Source organism: Anomalospiza imberbis, chromosome 3, assembly GCF_031753505.1.
Source record: "Anomalospiza imberbis isolate Cuckoo-Finch-1a 21T00152 chromosome 3, ASM3175350v1, whole genome shotgun sequence".
Lineage (NCBI taxonomy): Eukaryota > Metazoa > Chordata > Aves > Passeriformes > Viduidae > Anomalospiza > Anomalospiza imberbis.
Genome location: NC_089683.1, coordinates 3,773,476 through 3,792,830, shown reverse-complemented (window position 1 = coordinate 3,792,830; position 19,355 = coordinate 3,773,476). Strand labels below are relative to the sequence as shown.

The 19,355-nt window shown below is 47.0% G+C and overlaps 1 protein-coding gene across 5 annotated transcripts in view; it reads right to left on the bottom strand.

The window, feature by feature from the left end:
• The window catches only part of BLK (BLK proto-oncogene, Src family tyrosine kinase), a 45,778-nt gene extending 27,042 nt beyond the window's left edge, over positions 1–18,736 (bottom strand). Inside the window, exon 1 of one of the 5 annotated variants that reach the window (XM_068183159.1) lies at positions 17,914–18,736. Coding sequence is in view for 2 of the 5 variants with exons in the window: in XM_068183157.1 (XP_068039258.1) it covers positions 8,345–8,424 (80 nt within the window). In the remaining 3 variants the exon portion in view is untranslated. Of the gene's footprint in view, positions 1–5,564; positions 6,027–8,344; positions 10,535–11,035; positions 11,125–11,603; positions 11,811–17,913 lie in introns of those variants that run through there. The other 4 variants (XM_068183158.1, XM_068183160.1, XM_068183157.1 and 1 more) reach the window with 4 other exon arrangements.
• Positions 18,737–19,355: the final 619 nt, after the last annotated feature.

Here is a 19,355-nt window from a genome sequence, read left to right as displayed (position 1 = left end):
CCAGAAAAACAAGAAAAAGAGGCTCAAATTACTGCTTTGGATAAGACCCCCTCCAACACAGAGATCCCCATCTGATATCAAACTTGCTCCAGAGCTGGGTGATGCCGGAGGGATGAAGATGGATTTATCTACAGCCCTGTGCAGAGCTGTTCAGCTGCACCAGGGCTTCAGGAGGGTCACACAGTCCCTGGCCAGAGAACGAGTCACCTCAGGCAGCTCAGGGCTTTCTGCAGCTCGTGTCCCTCCCACGCAGTAGGGCCGCGCCGTGCACGGAACCAGTCCCGCTGTTTCTCATGTTTCAGCAGCACAGACTCACACTTGGTTTGTCCAGGAAGCCACAGGACCTCTCTGGCCCTTTGGAATATTGTAAGAAGGTTAAGGAATGTGGTGCAGCCTGCATCCATCCTGCCTGTAAAGTGTGGGCTGAGGGCCTGTCTCATCCATCTGCGGTACTTTTTGATGTGCTCTGGGTCCTCACAAGGTGTGGTTCTCCCAGAAATCATGGGTTAGGTTTCCCTCTATCCTATGGATGCCTCAGACCTCCTGGACACCCCAAGGATCACTAGACAAAAATGAATCAAACCCTTTCCATGGATCATCATCTGGTCTGCATTAAGGTTTCCAAACTTGGGCTTGAGGACTGTTTGACTTTCATCCTAGAAATGTAATTTCAGCTCCTGTCTGGAATTAGAGGATAATAATGGGTCTGGGTAGCCAAAATGGCCAAGCTCTTCTTGGAGACTCAAAAATGAAGGAGCAGATGAAGCCAGCATTGCTGAAGTGCAACATCCAGTGCCAAAGTCTGCCCTACCCCTGCTTTGAACCAAAGGCTTTGGAAGGTGCGGGCTACATGTCCAAAACCCCCCAAAAATTAAACCCTGAATACTCTTAGCTGTGACACATTAACTCCTATTCCTGCCAAAATACCTGAAGGTCTGCAGTAATCATGGAGGATCAGGGACCTCAGGTCCAGGGACACCCCCCAAATGTCAGTCTGGCACAGTCTCTTGGTAGTCAGATTCTAATGAGTGTGTTCAGAAAAGCTACCAGCAAGCCAGACTCACAGGGAAAAATATTCCAGTAAAAGCAACTTTTTTTTTTTTTTTTTTTTTTTTTGCTTTCTAGCACAGATCTAATATTGCAAAATCTGGGTCTTTAAAATGAGGTTTCTAATGAAGCCACCACAATATTTTAATGTGGTGGTTCTTTTTTTTTTTTTTTTAATGTCTTCTCCCTTCTGCTTTATTTTTATTATTACGGATAAGGTGTGCAAAATAGAAGAATTTGGTGAAATATTTCAGGATAGCCTCATACACACTTTTCCCTCATCCAAAACTTTTTCATCTCTGAGATTTCCTTTGACCTGCGTTTACAGATGGCCCATCCATCTGTCCCAGGCCTCAGCTCTGCTCCAGGCACTGACAGCACAGTCAGAGGGGGAGTTTCACCTATTAAATCAACCAGAGCAGCTCCTGCAGCAATTTCATTTTTATTTGGCAGCCTCCAGGTTGTATCCAGAGCTTGCTCTGCTTAGCAGATCTGGTGGTGCAATGGCACATGATTTGTTAGGTGAACTTTTCCTGCTTTTCCACTCACAACTTTTTGCCAGGATTTCAGATTCTGGATCACAGGGTTTTTGCCACGAGAGTGGCTTGAATGATTTTCTTTTTTTTTCTTTTTTTTTTTTCTTTTTTCTCTTTTTTTTTCCAGCAGCAGGGAAGAGCAAGGTATCATTTAAAGTCAAGGTTGGATGATGGATAAGTTTCAGCTATCACTCATTACCAACTGTGAAAGACAGAAAATCCACCCACATGTTTGGCATTGATCTGTTGTCCTTATTACGGTCTCACTGGAAAATCCTGGGATCTTTGATATACTCTGCTCCCAAATGAGAGATAATTCATGCAACTGCCATATTTTTGGCAGATTTAGGGAGTGTGAGATACAGCAAGAGTCAGCAATTTGCTTTGACTGCCAGTTGTGTCACAAGGATGAACTTATGGGAAGATTGACAGACCATCTACAGGATCATGGATGCTTCTTCTGGGGTTTTCAGTTGCTCTCAATGCATGATGGCAACGAAAGATATTTTGGCCATCAAATATATCCTCCCACACACATCCTCCCTCTCCCCTTCCGCTCTGTGTCAGGAAATGTAATTCATCCAATCATAAGAACACCAGGTGCTCACATAAATAATGGAATACATATTATTATTATTGTTATTGTTATTGTTATTGTTATTGTTATTGTTATTGTTATTGTTATTGTTATTGTTATTGTTATTGTTATTGTTATTGTTATTACTATGTTTGCAATTATTTGGAGGCCTGCAAAAGGGTATAAAATGCTGTTGGAGACTGGACCCTCTGGACCACCTGATCTTCCAAGATGGAAGGCAGCTTCTGAATGGGTCTTTACCCTGGCAAGGACACCTGCAGGACATCCAAACCAAAGATGGGGAACTTTTGGGTGGGTGAGTAAAAGCTCTCAGTTCTGGTCAAATACTGAGATAAATCCTGAAGTAGCTCCATAGGTGCTTTTGTGAATTCTGCAGGGCTAAAGACTGAAAATCTGTACATTTCTAGCTGAACTTGCTTACATTGAAATGCTTTAGTCAAGGGCTGTTGACCAAATCTGAGACTAAGTGGAGTGAGCCACACTTAGATTTCTTTAAGCAGTTGAGAAAGCGAGGAGGTCTCGTTACTCAACAGGAGAAACTACGACCTCGTGACACTATAACCACTGCAATAGATGATGGAGCTATTATTTAGATATTCATTGGCAATATTTATTGTATTATCTATAAATCTAATCATAATTATCCACACCATCACTGTGTCCTGCTTCTCCCACTGGGCCAAGAATCTTCTTTCAACTACTCTGGTACCCAGTGGTGGCACTGGTGGGGCAGAATGGGAAAGGCCTGGAGGAACATCAATCTCAGCAGGTCCAACCAGGGGCTTGGGGCCATCCCAGCTGCTCTGGCAGGGTTTGAGAGGAGTGGTGACCACCTGTGCACCCCCGTGGGGACATTGCAGCCCTTCCTGCACCCTGCTGAGACTGCCTCTCTGCAGCCTTGCACAGGCTCAGCTTTGTTGGAGACACAGCCGTGCAAAAGCAGCTCAGAGAGGGAAACAACACAGCCCACCTCGAGTCAAGCCTCCCACAAAGGTCACTCGCTCTCACCCACGCACAGAAGGGGTTTGAACATCTCTGGGGATTCGCAGTCCCTACAAAATCCACCAGTCCCACTCTCCCAGTTGCCTCCGACACCTTTGGCAGCCAACTCCACCGTGCTTTGGGCCAGCAGGTGTTTTACAAAACCCAAAATAGTCCTGCAAAAAAATGTTGCTGCAGGATACAGTGAGCTGCTGGTTCCCATGTCACATCTGGTGGAACCTTCGATCATTAAAAAGTAATTTTATTTTCAAAAATAAAGGCGGCTGAGTTGAGTGTAAGTCATGACAATGTGTTTTGCTTCTCATTAATGCTTTTAAAAATTATCTTCACTAGAAAAAACAAATGAGAAAAGCCACTTAGAGTAGTTCTCCCATGCTGTTTTTACTTTTTTTTCCAGTGGAAAGGAGTGCTGGGGAGAGCACAATAACTCAGAAACCTATGGAAATTTCCTTTTGTGAAATTATAGTATTTCACATCTAAAAATGTTGGTTTTATTAAATAACTAAGAGGGGGGAACTTTTTTTCTTCAAGCCTCCAAAACAAGTTCTTTTTAAAGTGACCAAAAATCAAAGCAGAACAAGCAGAACAAAAAAGTTTTAAGGCAACACAAAGTTTTTTCCATATTCCTCTTCATCGGGGAATGGAGTGATAAGACAAGGAGTACAGGGTTTACACTGAAAGAGGAGGAATTTAGGTCTGATATATGGAAGAAATTTCCTATGAGGGTGGGGAGGCCCTGGCACAGCATGCCAGAAGCTGGGGCTGCCCCTGGAACCCTGGAAGTGTCCAAGGCCAAGCTGGACAGGGCTTGGAGCAATCTGGGATAGTGGGAGGTGTCCCTGCCCATGGCAGGGGGTGGAATGGGGTGGTCTTTAAGGTCCCTTCCCATCCAAACAATTCCAGGGTTTTATGATTCTATATGCATAAAAGCATTTAGCAAAAACCAGCTTCAGAACTAAAATGATGGAATTCTTGGGGTGGTCCTGTGCATCTCCAGGAGCTGGGCCCGAAGATTCTTATGGGCCCCTTACAACTCAGGATATTCTACAATTTTATGAGTCCAGCTTTAGCTGCTGCTAGGTGACGAGTAAAAAATATTAGAAGCTCCTGGAAGAGCCAAGCTGAAGAAGCCAACAGACACCAGGACAATGAGCTCTGTGGTGCAGCCAGCCCTGAATTTGTGGGACAGATGTCCCACAGGAACACTGGATGTATGGGCAGAACCTCTAAGATGGGCTGGGTGCCCACGCTGGGGAATGATAGAATGCAATTTTACCAGTCTTCACAGGGGTAGTAGAGTTGGCATTTTGGCTACAGAGAGGTGGGTGCAGGTTCAAGTATTTCAGCAGGAATGAGTCAAGGGGAGCTCTTCAAAGATCATAGAATCCCAGAATATCCTGAGTTGGAAGGAACCCACAAGGATCACCAATCCAGCTCCTGGCCCTATCCAAGACATCCCAACAATCCCACCCTGTGCATCCCTGAGAGCATTGTCCAAACACACCTGGAGCTCTGGCAGCCTTGGCCATTCCCTGGGAACACTGGGCAGTTCCTGACCACCCTCTAGGGGAAGAATCTTTCCTTAATATCCAACCTAAACCTCCCTGGAGTGAGCTTCACACCATTGCCTCGGGTTCTGTCATTCCAAAGCTTTGCTCATCTCATTTTTACAGTGAGACCACCTGCTGCCATTGGCTGCTTTCCTGTACCAGGGCAAAAGAGATGTAAAGTCATTTTTTATGAGAATCCAGCACCTTCTGCAAGAGGGATGTGGAGGACACTGACAGGCAGCCTTGGGAGTGCATAGGCGGGTATAGGAAAGGAAACAAGACCAAATCAAGCAGAAAAGCAGAAGTCTTGGCTCACCATTTGCCTCAACCCCACGAAACTGCCATGGAAAAAGAGGTTAATGCCCAAGTAAGCCAACAGAGTTTCACTCTGAGGGCAGCTCGAAAAAAACCCTCTAAGCCTACTGAAATCACAAAATGACCCCCTTTCCATCCAGATTCTTTCCATCCAGCTCAGCAATATCAGATATTTTAATTCATTTTAAAACTTATGAATGTCTATTTTTTTAAGAACATATTTTTCAAAGGAAATGGGTTCAAAAAACCAAAAAAATACTTTCAAAATGCAGATCTATCCTATTATGAAGGATTTTAAATGCTAGATTTCTCTTTGCAAGTCCTCCCCTGTCCTGAAAGAATTGCTGAAATCAATTCACTTCAGATGCAATAATTTAAGTATTCCAGATTTGCATTTTTGCAACAGCAAGGAGTGAAAAAGTTCAGAAAAAAAATATCCTCCAGTTCTCAGTGCATCACAGATGCATTCAATTCTTTTTTTCCTTAATAAAATAGCTCTTCAGAACATTTCCTGACCTGGCACCCTTAGATTGCTTTGCAAGGCACAAAATTGAAGAATTACTGAAGATCTTGATGGATCAGCTCCTTAAATAAGAAGGAAGATTTGCTACTCAAGTGGTTTTTGCTGTGACCATTTTCTACTTCTGCTGGGTTTCGGTCAAGAGATTTTTAGCTCATATTTTGAAATAATTTGCAGCTTCGTTGCTAAGAGGAGGTAAGAAGACAGCTCCGAACCAACATGCTGTGCTATAAAGAGCACTGAAACCATGAACAAGGTCTTTCTCACAGGCAGAAGGTGGAGGCTACAGCCATCCTCTGTGATCTGCTGGCCAAAATCTGGCTGGCCCATCCCTGGAAGTGTTCAAGGCCAGGGTGGATGACTCTTGGAGCAACCTGGGCTAGTGGAAGGTGTCCCTGCCCATGGCTTTAAGGTCCTTCCCAATCCAAACCAAACCATTCTGTGATTCCATGATTCCAGCACTGCAGGAAGTCCCTGTGAAGTGCTGGAGAGGTATCATGGTTTTTGCCAAGGAGTGAAGCAGATGTCAGGTTTCCATGTCTCATCCTCACTGGAGAACTGGGAATATCCTACTGGCAGCTTTCAAACCCCATTCCAGTCCTGATCTTTGATGGATACCAGGTTGTATTTGTGCAATGAAGACTCTGTCAAACACTCTGGTCCATGTCAAAGTTCCTTGAAGGGAAGGTGAAGAACCCCCAGGAGCAGCCAGGCTCTCCCACTGAGGTGAGGTGCTGATGTTGGGGCTGATCCATCATAAAACCTCTCACACCTGAAGCAGCTGTAACAGCAGCTTTTTCCAAAGCAGCTGTAGCTGCCTCCTTCACATGGCCCCATCCTCCTCTTTCCCCATTCCAGTGCATCCCATCTCCCTGGCTTGGACTCTGTCCAGGTCCCAGTCTTAAGCACAGCCAGTGTGGCCAAATTGCCTTGGAATTATCTGTTCCCTGGCAGCCCAGGGCAGACAAACAAATCTGGGAGCTTTGTAGTCCTGTGATTTATCCCAAAGTGAGGGGTACACATTTCAGGAGAGAGACTGAAGCCCACTGGCTTATTTTAGGATCTCCTGCTACAATCCAAGCCAGCTTTCCATTTCTATTATGATTTATATCTGCCCTAAATTTTCCATTTTTCTCAGGCCATGATTTGCAGGTGAACTTGGCCCAACCAAGCGAACCAAGCAGAAAAGCCATCTGTTCCAGGCCTTTCTGAAGAGCAGGGACAATCTATGGGAGAAGGCTGTGTGAGGCTGGGGGGCTGTGGGAGCACACAGATTTCCAGAACCTTGAGTTTAAGCAGATGCAGAAAGTCTTTTGACAGGGAATTAAAAAAAAGTAAAGACAAGAAGATAATAAAAGCTTCTTGCTCATTCCAGAAGAAGAAAACAGCCTCCCGTTGCCAGAGTGGTCATTCCCTAATCAAAACATCTGTCTGGAGGAAAAATGGCTGCTTACATTGAGCTTTGCATCCCGCTGGAAGACGGCGGATGCTCGGCTGGGCTGCAGGAGGCTGCGGGCCAGGAAACAGAGCCAGGGATCAGGGTCTTGGAGAGGGGAAAAGCAGGAGGGTAGACTGCTTTTCCCACCTCCCTTCATGCTTCCCTCATGAGCTCAGCCCAGGCAGCAAGGTGGGATGTCTGCTGGGAATGTCTCTGCAGGACTCGGGGGCAGTGGGATGCACTGGAGCAGGCAAGGAGGAGGATGGGTCCAGGAGAACAAGGCACATCCCTCTGGGTACCTGCAGCCACTCTGGGGTTCTTCAGGTGGGACAGGTTTTATGACAAAACTGCACTGCCCAACAGCACTTCCTGCAGAGCCTGGAATTTCCATCCAAATTTCAACTCAAACCTCTCTCTGCCCAGTGCTGGTGTGGGCCAAATTGTGGATGGGTCCTGGGTGAGTTGGGGCACAGCAGGGAGAAATCCCCTCTGCAGGCCACCCTTATCTAACATCCAAACCCTATGGAAGTGGGCACAGGCCATGGTCCCTCAGCCAGAATCCCTGATGCTCCATTCCACAGCACTTGGAGGACACGTCACAGGAATCTGTAGGGATGTGGGGAGGTCCTGGCCCTCCCAGCCCTGAGAACATGCGGAGATGGATGAGCTCCACACCTTTGTATGTGGCCACCCAAACTTCTGCTCTGGGAAAGGCCCTTCCTGGAGGCCCTGCATCCCAGAGGTTGACTTTTCCTAGGAAGAGGACAGCATTTTATAGGGCCAAGAGGAGAAATGAACCTGGTGGAAGGCTGGTGCTCAGTAGTGCAGTTCCTTGGATCAGGTCTCAGAGGGAATGATGCTCCCTCCCACCACATCAGCAGAGGCAAAGAGCTATAGGGAAGGATGTACATCTCCAATTCCCCACCTGAACACCTCCAGCTGCATGTCAGGAATAGCAATGGGATGCCAGAGCACTTCCCTACTCATCACAGCTGTGTCCAGCTCCTGTCAGCCTTCCTCACACATAAATCCTCTCTCTTCCCCTCCAGGCCCTGGGAGAATGGGGGGGATGGGAGTGCCAGGATGTGCACACCTGGCACTTCTTTGTCCTCTCCTCCTTTTGCAGCAGACCAAGGGAAAAACATCCCTGCAAACCATCCCTCAGTGCCGGATCCAGCAGGCACTGGGAAGTGCCTCCATCATCTCCTTAACCCACAGACTGTGGTCAGAGGAAATATACAAGGAGGAACAGGAGGGTGGATGAAGACAGAGAAAATCTGCTGGGCTTCTCCCCACCCTCAGGGGAACGTGGATGGGGGTGGGATGTTCCCGACTTGCCTGCTTCCCACGCTGCTGCTCCGGGGGACACGATCCGAGGACGCACGAGCCACTGGTCGGACCCATGACAGATGCTCCATGGGGCTGAAGGCCCTTCCAAATTTTTCTTTCAGAGGCCTCTGGCTTCCACCACATCCACACCATCCATGAGCCCAACAGCTTTACACCCCCAGACCGCAGGAGCAGCCTGGTTTTGCAAATGCTTTTAATGGGATTTCTTTTTTTAATCAGGTCTTTGTGTCAGAAATGACTCTTTTCTCCCCCCTAAGGATTCTTTGTTCTATTTTGCTTATAAAAATGATCACCTGGGAGGGGGTGGGAGTTGCACTTCCCAGACAACCTGGCCAATGAAAATAACAATGAGGAAGGCGAGAAATGCAAAGAGAATCCAGACACAAACCCCAGCAAATGCCACAGGCTATTAGCAGCTGTCATTAAAAGCAGTGAAAATGACTGTGAATGGATTGCACTTCCACTATGCAAACCACCAAATCTTAGGAAACAATCCAACAAACTGGCTTTGCAATGATCTTTCCTTTCTGTCACTAAAAAAAGACCTTTTACTGATGAAACACATCTTGTTCCAGCCAGCTCCATCCCTCTATGAACCTACTCAACCATAGCAGCATGGTCTAACGAATTAAGACCTGGTCAGGGACTTGTGGGTGGCTCTGAGGAAGTGACTTTCTCACTTTGCCTCAGCATGTTCAATTGAGAGACTGAAACTCTGTCCTGGGAGATAAATGTTGTATAAGAAGCAGGATTTGTTTCTGTAGAGGATTCCCATGGTGGATATGTAATGAGCTGGCTCTTCTGTGGTGTTTTCAGAGTATTTTCTTTAGCTGTTGCAAACACGAGGCCCCCAAAAACCACCATGTACACCTCTGTGGGTAATTGCATGGCATCATCTTGGCGTTGTAAGTGGCAGCAGGAGGGAAAAGGACGCTTGGTCTCAGCCAGCTCGAGGCTGGGATGACCTCACATCATTTACCCTTCAGCTGCCCCCACTGAGCAGGACAAACACGAGCCAGAATCTGCCAGGAGTGATGCACAAGCTAAAGGTCACCCCACGCTGGTGATGTTGTTTACAGGAGGAAAAGCTTCACGGGGCAGATCTGAGCTGAGGTCATGGCAGAAGACCTTCACCAGCCACAGGACACAAGGACAACAAGAGGGCGGCTGAGGACACCGTGATGTATGAGGTGGGGGCAGCTGCTCCAGGCTGCACGTGGCTGGTGCCCCCTCTGCAAACGTGGGATGGGAATCAGCCTTGGCTCTGCAGCTGTGCTCCTGACAAAGGAAGACAACCCCATGGAGGGCTGCAAGGCTGTCTGGGCCATACACAGGGGCCTGCAGGTCCTTGGGGGTCACACTGAGTCCATCACCCTGGAGGGTCAGCACAGAATCTCAGAATCTCAGAATCCCAAAATCCCAGAATCCCAGAATCCTAGAATAGTTTGAGATTGGAAAGGGCCTCTGGAGAACAGCCAGTCCAACTCTCTTGCTAAGGCAGGATCACCTGTAACAGGTGACACAGGAACATGACCAGGTGGGTTTGGAATGTCTCCAAAGAAGAAATTCCATGCCCTCCCTGGGCAGCTGTTTCAGTGATCTGACACCTTCAACATAAAGAATTGCTTCATCACGGTTGAGGTGGAACTTCCTGTGGTTTATTTTATGTCCATTTCTGCTCATCCTGTGGCTGGGCACCACTGAAAAGAGCCTGGCACCATCCTCTGACACCCTCCAAGCCTGGGTGGCACTGAAGACAACCAGGACAGATGCCCAGACCAGCAGGCCACAGCCAGGTGTGCCTATTCTTAGAGACACAGAAATGAGGAAACCCTTGCAGATTTGCCAAACTTTCCCCTTGCCAATTCCCGTTTTCCCTTCCCAATTCTCCTCCAGCTAAGGGCAGGGGATGGAGGTCAAGCTCCTCAGGTTTGGGGCTGGGGAAGAAGAGGGCAGTGTCAGGTTAGGTGGAGTGCTTCGAGCTTTACGACAGGGCCTCGCCATTTGGTGGGCGACCTCTCTTTGCTAAATGAGCTTCACTTCCTATCCCTATGAAAAGGGAAGTTGCTCTTTTAGAAAGCTGCTGTCATCCACCACGGAGGTGGGAAGGAGGAGCTACCATGAGGTGCAGCAAAGGCTGAGCACTGCAGTCGTGTCTGCCAAGTCATCCTGGGAACAGGGCAACAGCGTGGCAGCTCCAGACAGAAACCTGCTTCTGATCTGACACACATTCCCACTGCTGACAGCGGGGAAACCCAGCAGCCGCAGCCGCCTGCTGCAAAGGCTCTCCCAGAAAAGGCCGCAGTTCAAGCAGCTCAAAAGCAAGAATTAAAAACAAAAATGATTGGATGTGGTGTGGTTTGCCTACTGCATCCCAGGGAGGTTTTTGTGGTATCTAAGGTATCCTGTGTGTCACCTGGGGCACATCCCTTCATCCTTGGGCCTCCTCTGTTTCCTCCAGCCTGGGGATCTTGTGGCCACGAGATGGAGCTTCTGGAGTCCAGAAGCCCAGAAAATCTGCTTCCTCAGCCCAGGGATGTCCTCTGAAAGCAGCTGAAAAAGCTTGTGAAAAAGGGCACTAAAAAGGGAAAAAGTCTCTCATATGCAGCTCCCAGTGACTCCAGATGGGCTCCATCTGTCCCTGTTCCCCCAACCTGAAAGCACAGGCTGTGATCTCACCTAGCCAAGCAGGGTCTTTCTGGTGGTGGCTTCCACCCTGTTTTAATACGTCAGCCTCCAGATCTTCTCCAGTGTTTTTGCAGGCCTCTAGACGAGTGTAAAATCATGGAATTATAGAATCACAAAATAGTTTGGGTTAGAAGGGACCCTAAAAATCATCCAGTGCCACCCCCTGCCATGGGCAGGGACACCTCCCACTATCCCAGGTTGCTCCAAGCCCTGTCCAACCTGGCCTTAGACACATCCAGGGATGCAGGGGCAGCCACAGCTTCTCTGGGCACCCTGTGCCAGGGCCTCCTCACCCTCACAGGGAAGAATTGCTCCCTAATATCCAATCTAAACCTACTCTCTGTCAGTTTGAAGCTGTTCCTGGGAACCCACAGCCCACCAGGATGACCCTACAGTCAGACTTGTGCAGTGGTGGCCCCTGCACGGGCCTCCTTGTGCAGCAATGCCCATCCCATGGAATTTTATCCATTTCACACTGACACAAAGGCATTCTTGTTGGGATTTCTGCTGCAGAAGCAACTCCAGTTTTTAACTGAGCCCACTGAAAGGATGAAGGTACCTCTGCTTTCCCAGCTGGCCCTCAGGACTGCTTCCCCATCCTGCTGCTGCAAAAGCTGGGCAGCTCATTTCCTCTAGACTTTGTTTTCATGGGCTGGCCAAGCTTTTCTCTTCCCTTTTAGGAATGAGTAGTCTCCTTTACCATCAGAACCTCCCTGTTCCCACTCCTGTAGTAGATGAAAAGCATATTTACAGTGTCCTGCTGCTCTTGGAAGACGCTGATGTGTTACAACCAACCCACCTGACTCCATTTTGGGAGTTCATTTTCAGAGCTCTCCGAGGACTTTTTGAATGCTGAGACAACCTCTCAGCTACTAAAACAGGCAACACTGGGGTTCCTCCCCATCTTAAAAATTTGGTGGCTGCATCCAAACCCCATGTGATCCCCATTCTACAGGAGCTGTGGTGGCTCCTGGATTATATTTATCCATGTATGTTTATTATGTTTATTTAAAGTCTGTCCTGATTTCACCGGCCTTCCTGTTGTATTTATACTTTGCAAGGCTATCCTTTTTCCCCTGATCTGAAGGAAAACAGAGGATTTTCCCAGATCCCATCCCTGTGTTTGGGATAACATTCAGACACAGGCACCAGGTACCAGATCACCCCAAGTGCAGGGTGAAGATGGGCTCCCTCTTGTTTGACTATCATTATTTATTATTAAATTGCAGGGATATCTCCAGGGACTGGGATGAGAATGCAGATTTTGCAACTGGGAGATATTCTGCTAATAATTGCCACTAAGAGATTTTGTCTGGATCCTGTGAGGAAAAGCCTTTTTGGACAGAGAAACTGACTCCTACCCAGGCCAGTCCTCCCTGCCAAGCTTGTCCTACACTCACAACGTGACTACTCTTGTCTACTTGCAGCAGCCAGGACCTTGTCTCAATATTATTTCCTTTCTGATGCTCGTAAAGAAAGAAAGAGCCCATCATTTTTTAATCCCTTATCCAAAATTAGAAGATTAACTTGATTTTCAGAATTAAAATAATATCAAAACATCCTTATGGTGCTTGAAGGAGACAGAAATGTGGCAGAACAAAGCCAAACCTCGCAACCAGGTTTGTTTCAGAAAGTCATTATTTATGGCACTGAATTGATGGGGCTGATCCACTCTCAGGTTCCCTCACATTTAATCTGGCCTGAATTTATTGCCTCAGAGCTGGAAGAAATCTTATTTCCTAAAGTTTCTTGCTTTGCCAGTGTCCATCCTCTGCCTGGCACCAGCAGTACTGCACTAAAACAACCAGGATTTCTTCTCACCTGGTTAGGACCAGTCTTGTACAGAGTCCCACATTCACAATTCCCTTCCACTCACAGTTATTATTCCTTGACAGACCACTCAGTGACTTTTAGAGTGCTTTTTCCAACTTTTTCACCACAATTTTCAGGGGAAAAAATAGCATTCCATGGGAAATCACCACCTTTCAAAAGGTTCTGTCACATAAACACCATGAATATTGGCACTTTTCACTGGAAAAAAATAATAATAATTGTGCATTAATGTCTCAAGCAGCTGTGCTCTTCCTCTGTTTCTAAAATGGTCAAGGCCAAAAATGCAAGAGACAGCCAGGAAAAAAGTCAAGATAAAAGTCAATTTAAAGCTTTTCTATCAATTTCTCTGCCTGCTTAGATTGGCATCTCTTCTCCCTCTTTCCATCATGCATTACAGGTGACGCCTTGATTTTTCCACGGGTCGAATTTAACCTCTATTCAAAGCCCACTTCTCAATCATCATCCTCCCACAGACACGTTTTGAGATGTTCTGCTCCAAATTTCATGGTTCCAAGTCGTTCACATAACTCTGGATGCCACCAAGGCTCAGATGTTGGGCAAGGAGCTCTCTGGGCTGAAAGAAGTCTGGCAGTTCCTCTGTGCCAGGCATTTTGGTACTGTTTTTTTTCCCACCCCAGGTTTCATGGAGAAGAGGGACCTTCCATAAATTAGGAAACACCATGCTGTAGTAAATTGGGACAATGGGGCATGGGGCCAAGCACGTCTTTTGCCTCTTGGCTATAAGGTCCCTTTATCAAGGGACAAAGAGCTTTTCACACAGCCTTCATCCACCAAAATCATTCCTGATTCTGCCATCACCAAGGCCGACCAGACATCCTGGACATTGAGAAATTTTTCATTCTTTTCTGCTTGTTAAGTAGTAAAGAATTCATTTGTGAGCCATGTGGTTATTATTTCTGCTGTGTCTCCTACGTGCCTGACACACAGGACCCCAGGGGTGCTGGTCCCTGCTTTTTGATCAATAACATATTCCACGGCTTCCAGAGGAGCATAAATTGCCAGTGAGATTGGGTCACATTAGGAAAACTATTTCATAAGTGTGTAAGTAAATAAGTAGAGAGGGGGAAATGCAGGGGGATGATTTTGAAAAGCTCGTTTCAGTTCAGAAGCCATGTGTATTCCACAGGGTGGCAGAAATGTAGGACTGGCACCACGAAGGTCATTAATCTCAGAGACCCCCTAACTTGCACTTCAAAGCTTTCAGTGGTGGAAATTCCCACTGCTTCCTATCAGACTATCCCAGCCCTCCAATTCCCATGGCCTTAAAATTACTTCCCAATGACCACCACTAATTTCCTTCACTGAAAGACTCATGACTGCCTGTCCTGCCCATGGTGAATGTCCCATCCCTGGAAGTGTCCAAGGCCAGGTTGGACATGACTTGGAAAAGCCTGGGATGGTAGAAGGTGTCCCTGCCCATGACAGGGAGTTGGAATGAGCTGACACTTAAGGCTCCTTTCTAACACAAACCATTCCATGATTCCATAGTGGACTGCAAGTTTATTCCCTCCCTCTTTGCTGTGTCTCCAGCAAATGAAGCAACATCATTTCTTGCAGTAATTCCACACAGTTCAAACTTCCCACACTTTTGCTCAACCGTGTTCCTCTCCTTCAGGTATTTATCACTGGGTTTGGAAATTTGAATAGGCAAGGCCACAACGTTTTTGAAATTAAAACTGACCAGCATTAACAAAGACAAAACTGCTCTGTAAAACCATGGGAACATTGTTCTCCTGCTCAGTTGCAACTTTTTCTTGGAAAAAAATTATAATTTAAACCCATTTTTTTTTTTTTTTACTTCAACACAAGAAGCTGCTGTGGTTTGAGCTTGGTTTTTGGTGGTGGGGGGAGATATTTTTGGCTGGATATTGTGATGGATTTAAACCTGGTATGGAAAACAGGCTTACCTGTGAGAAGCAAATGTCTTGTCTAGCAAGAAATATTGGAACTCTGGTTTACATTCCTATTTATGTTTAAGCAACAACCGTGACCCTGCACAGCCTGTTTTGTCCAGTGATGTCTAGTGGTGCAACTGCTCCTTCCACAAGCAGCATCAGGACCCTGGGGCTGTAATTTGTTGCCAAGACCTCTGCAAGGGGGTATTTCATCCTTTTTTACCCCCCTCCCCAGCTACTTCTAACCTTGCAATGTGGAGTCAGCCTAATGAAAAAAGCTGACTTGCACCACATGGAATTAAGACATGGATGGTCTCAGGGTCCGGGTGTCGAGGTGACCCCAAAAGTGTAAAAGGCCTTGTTTCCCAGCCTGCGCAGCCAAAGAAGTCTTAAATGCATAGGGTTGGCTTCTCAAGGTTGTTTATTTTCTCTTATCTATAAAATTCTTTCTCTGACCTGCTGAGCTCTGTCTAGCAAGTCGGCCATGGCATTCTGTCTGCCCTCTCGGGCAGCATTTACATTTTATACTAAAAAACTACTTGTACTATGTTTACAATAACGTGCCAATATCTATCATTTATGTTAGACAGTGTGTCTCTACCTTAAACCAATAGAAAAGTGTCACCATCACACCAAGACATGGAGGACAAGGAGAAGGAGAAGAAGGTCAGGACACGCCCAAATCCCTCCATCTTGTCCCCTTGAACTCCATTCTAAAAAGCCCCAAAATTCTACTTTTTCACCCTGTGTTAATTCAACTACCACACTACTCAAACCCTTGTGGCTTGTAATTCCTCACACAAAGTTGGCAGTTTTTCCATGGGCTAAAATCGAAGCCACAGGTGTTTTTGACTTTGTGCCAAGGTCTCCGAGCCCCCTGCCAGGGTCTCGAGACAGCCAGGGCCGCCAGAGAGATGTCCTGGATTCCCACAGGATGGAAACTTTGGGGCTGGTGAAGATTCCAGCAGGATTTAGCCCCAGGTGTCCTGAAAGATATTTTGCCTGTGTTAGAACACCCGCAGGAAATGATTGGCTACAAGGCAACTCACCCACATGGAGGCAATGCTTGGTTACCTCCAGAGGCTCATGCACCGTGGAGGAGCAGTGAGGAAACTCCTTTTTTAACACAGATGGAATGGAAAGAATGAGGGGAAGGAAGGGCAGCAAATAATGATGAAGTAACAGTGTGCCCAGGAGCTCCGAACTCTGCTCAGCACATCCCTGAGATCCCTGTGAAATCCATCCATGTGAATCCTTCCTTTCCATGCCTGCTTCAGATGACAAAAAGCCTGGGCTATTCCTGAAAATATCCTCAAGGTCATTTTTGGATGCTGATATGCCCATCAAGGTGCCACAGAGAATTAAAGGTCGAAAGGTTGGTCAGAAAGAAAGCCACAAAGCAGAAATAAAGGCACTGTGTTTGAAAGGGACACACAGTCCAAATTATGAGGGAATGCGATGCCCATCCTGGGATATTGTGTGTTTAGTTAAGAGGAGCTGGGAGCATACCATCTAAGCTGAAAGCCCTGGTTTTTACAGCATCCCAGAACACTCCATGCTGATTAAATCGAACATGGGAATTTGTTGGAAGAGAAGATGAAGAATAATCAGCAGCACTTTTGCAAAATTTTCACTTAAATATGCCTTGGGTGTTTCCTTCTCCACCAGAAAATTCAGGTTTTGACTTTGTAATCCTCACGGGGCAGCAACAGCCCTGAGTTGGCAGAACAAAACAAGAATGGGCCAGAAGGGTTTTGTCACTGACTTTTGGGTACCATTACAATGAAAAGGCTGCAGGAGGTCTGAGAGAAGAAAGCAGAATATGAACAAGAAACCACAAGCTCTGCAGCCCTCGAATGTTCTGATAAAAATTACTTAAACCTTGACGGAATGACTGACCGAGCATATTAATGAGTGTGCCTGGGCTGCCCTGCAGCTGTCCTTTTTTTATTCCTCATTTCCATCTGCCTTCTCCATCTCCAGCATGTACCCGAGCCGGGACCATGTGCTCTGCATGCAGCAGGAACCCTCACTGCTGGCAGTGTCCTGGTTTTGCACTGTAAAGATTCATAATCAATTAAATATCAGGGCAGCCTGTCATGAGAGGCAAGAAATAGCCCCAAATCACGAGTGGGGTAACTAAAGCACTTTGAAGAGCATTCAGTGGGGCATCATAAGCCACAAAGCCCTGAGGAAACACCTGAGGAGGTCTGAGATGCAAATACCCCACAACACAGCAAGTGCTAATCCCTTCCAAAAGTGCCACAGCAAGCACGGATATCCTGAAATACCCATGCTCCAACTTAGAGCTCTGCAATTTTGAGCCTGACCTAAATTTTAATTAGGAATGAAAGTTACAGGCGTAGTGCAGATCCTGGGAAGTGACCAGGGTAGAAGCAGCAAGTCTAGTCTTCCTATAGCTCCGCTGGAGATTTCCAGCTTTACCAAAAGATTTGTCTACAACCACTGTTAACTTTGCAGTGGTTTTACCAGCTTCAGTGGAGGAGCTGGTGAAAACAAAATATTGCATCCAGTGAGACCATTTAAACCATCTGTGGGGTGGAAGAAACAAAAACCCTCAAAAATCCCAAATGTGCATCTCCACAAATGGGGAATTAAAGATTTGACCCTTCTCCGCACTGTCTGCAGCAGCCAAAAGTTGCTGTGCTGGAAGTTGAGTTCCCAAACTTCCACCTCCCCTCAACTTCAGAACTGAATCCCTGATTTCACTTTCTCCTGTCATTCTCATTTCCAAGAAATTTAGTTGGATGAAACTCATGCACTCCTGGCTATCACCTACTTTCACTATTTTTAAGAGAAAGAAGGTTGGCCTGTGCCTGAGAGAGAGCCCACTGGGTGAGCGTCCAACTTGGAGCATCAGTCCCACCTCAGAGTGTTCCCAATTCCAGCACTGGGAAGCTGCCAGAAGGAAAGACAGACACACCCCCTATCCTTATCCACAGCAGCAGTTTGGACATCCCACCCTAAAGGCTTTAATAATCACTGGTCCATAGATGGGCCAAATCTTAAAATACCCTAAGGGAATATGCCCAGTGGAGCACCAGAAAGCAAACAGGCAGCAGGAAGGACAAAAACTGCTGGAAAATCATTTGCACTTACCTTGAGAGTCCTGTGTTCAGATTAAATCATATCCCACTCAATCTTATCTGTCCACCAGAGTTGAAAACCCCCTTCCAGATCATCCGCTTGGGACCATCAGCTCCTTTTGATGAGTTTCAATCCTTGGAGCATGCAGAAAGAGAAAACCCTAATTCTTCTTATTGTCGTGTGTTGAGTTGCTGTTGGTGGTTTCCTGTTGCCAACAGCTGAATGAAAATGGAGCTGGTTTGTTACACTTAGAGCAGTGGAGGACTGGTGGTATGACCACACTTCTCACACCCTACTAATATTAGAATGGGGTCTACCTTAGAATAACCCACAAAGGCTCCTCAGGTTGTAAGAAGTCCAGTCCTGCTGCAAACAGGACCCTGAACTGCCCTCATTCAGGCTGGGCTGAGGTGAAAGCCAACCCCTGGAGCCTCAGGGCATAAAGCTGGTCTGAAAATGGGAGGAGAAATATGGGTCTGGAGTTGTCTAAATTGGCCCATTCACAGCTCAGAGCAGCCTGAGCCAATAGAAGGGGTGGGGTTATTTATTGCTTGCACTTGACTTTCAGAGAGATTATCACCAGTCAGGTTCGAGTCTGAGAAGTTTCTTTTTTTGTACTCAGCTGGGTTACGGGGCTGTAACCTCACTCACTTTCCATTTGAGGTTCTGTTTCTGCTTCAGATCTCACCTAAAGAGATAGGTCATGTTCTTCCTCCTTTCTTCAACAAGTACAAGACAGCTGATGCCATTTAGGGCACAGGGGGAAGAGAACAGGAGACAGCTGACAGCACATCCTGGTATCTCTTTATTGCTTGTGTGAGAGATTTCGTGAGATCTGCCTTCCCTCTGTTTTGTGCCATTAACTGTTTGTGGTACTGCAAAAAGCCCTGCCTGTGCTGAGCACCCAGAGCACGTGTGGAGCTGTCGTGGGTGAGGCCCAGCTCAAATCTCACTGCACAGGGGGATTTCAGTGCCTTCCATTCCCAAGGGCCTTTGGGCACCAGAGAATCACAGAATGGTTTGGGTGGGAAGGGAAAATAAAGATCATGTTCCACCATGCCATGGGCAGGGACATCTCCCACAATCTCAGTGTGCTCCAACCTGGCCTTGGACACTTCCAGGGATCCAGGGGCAGCCACAGTTTCTCAGGGCAACTTGTGCCAGGGCCTCCCCACCCTCAGAAGGATGAACTCCTTCCCAATATCCCATCTAACCCTGCCTTCTGGCAGTGGGAAGCCATTCCCTGTGTCCTGTCCCTCCATCCCTTGTCCCAAGTCCCTCTCCAGCTCTCCTGGAGCCCCTTTAGGCTCTGGAAAGGGCTTTGAGGTCTCCCTGGATCCTTCTCTTCTCCAGGTGAACACCCCCAGCTCTCCCAGCCTGACTTCAGAGCAGAGGGGCTCCAGCCCTTGGAGCAGCTCCGTGGCCTCCTCTAGAATCACTCCAGAAACTCCAGG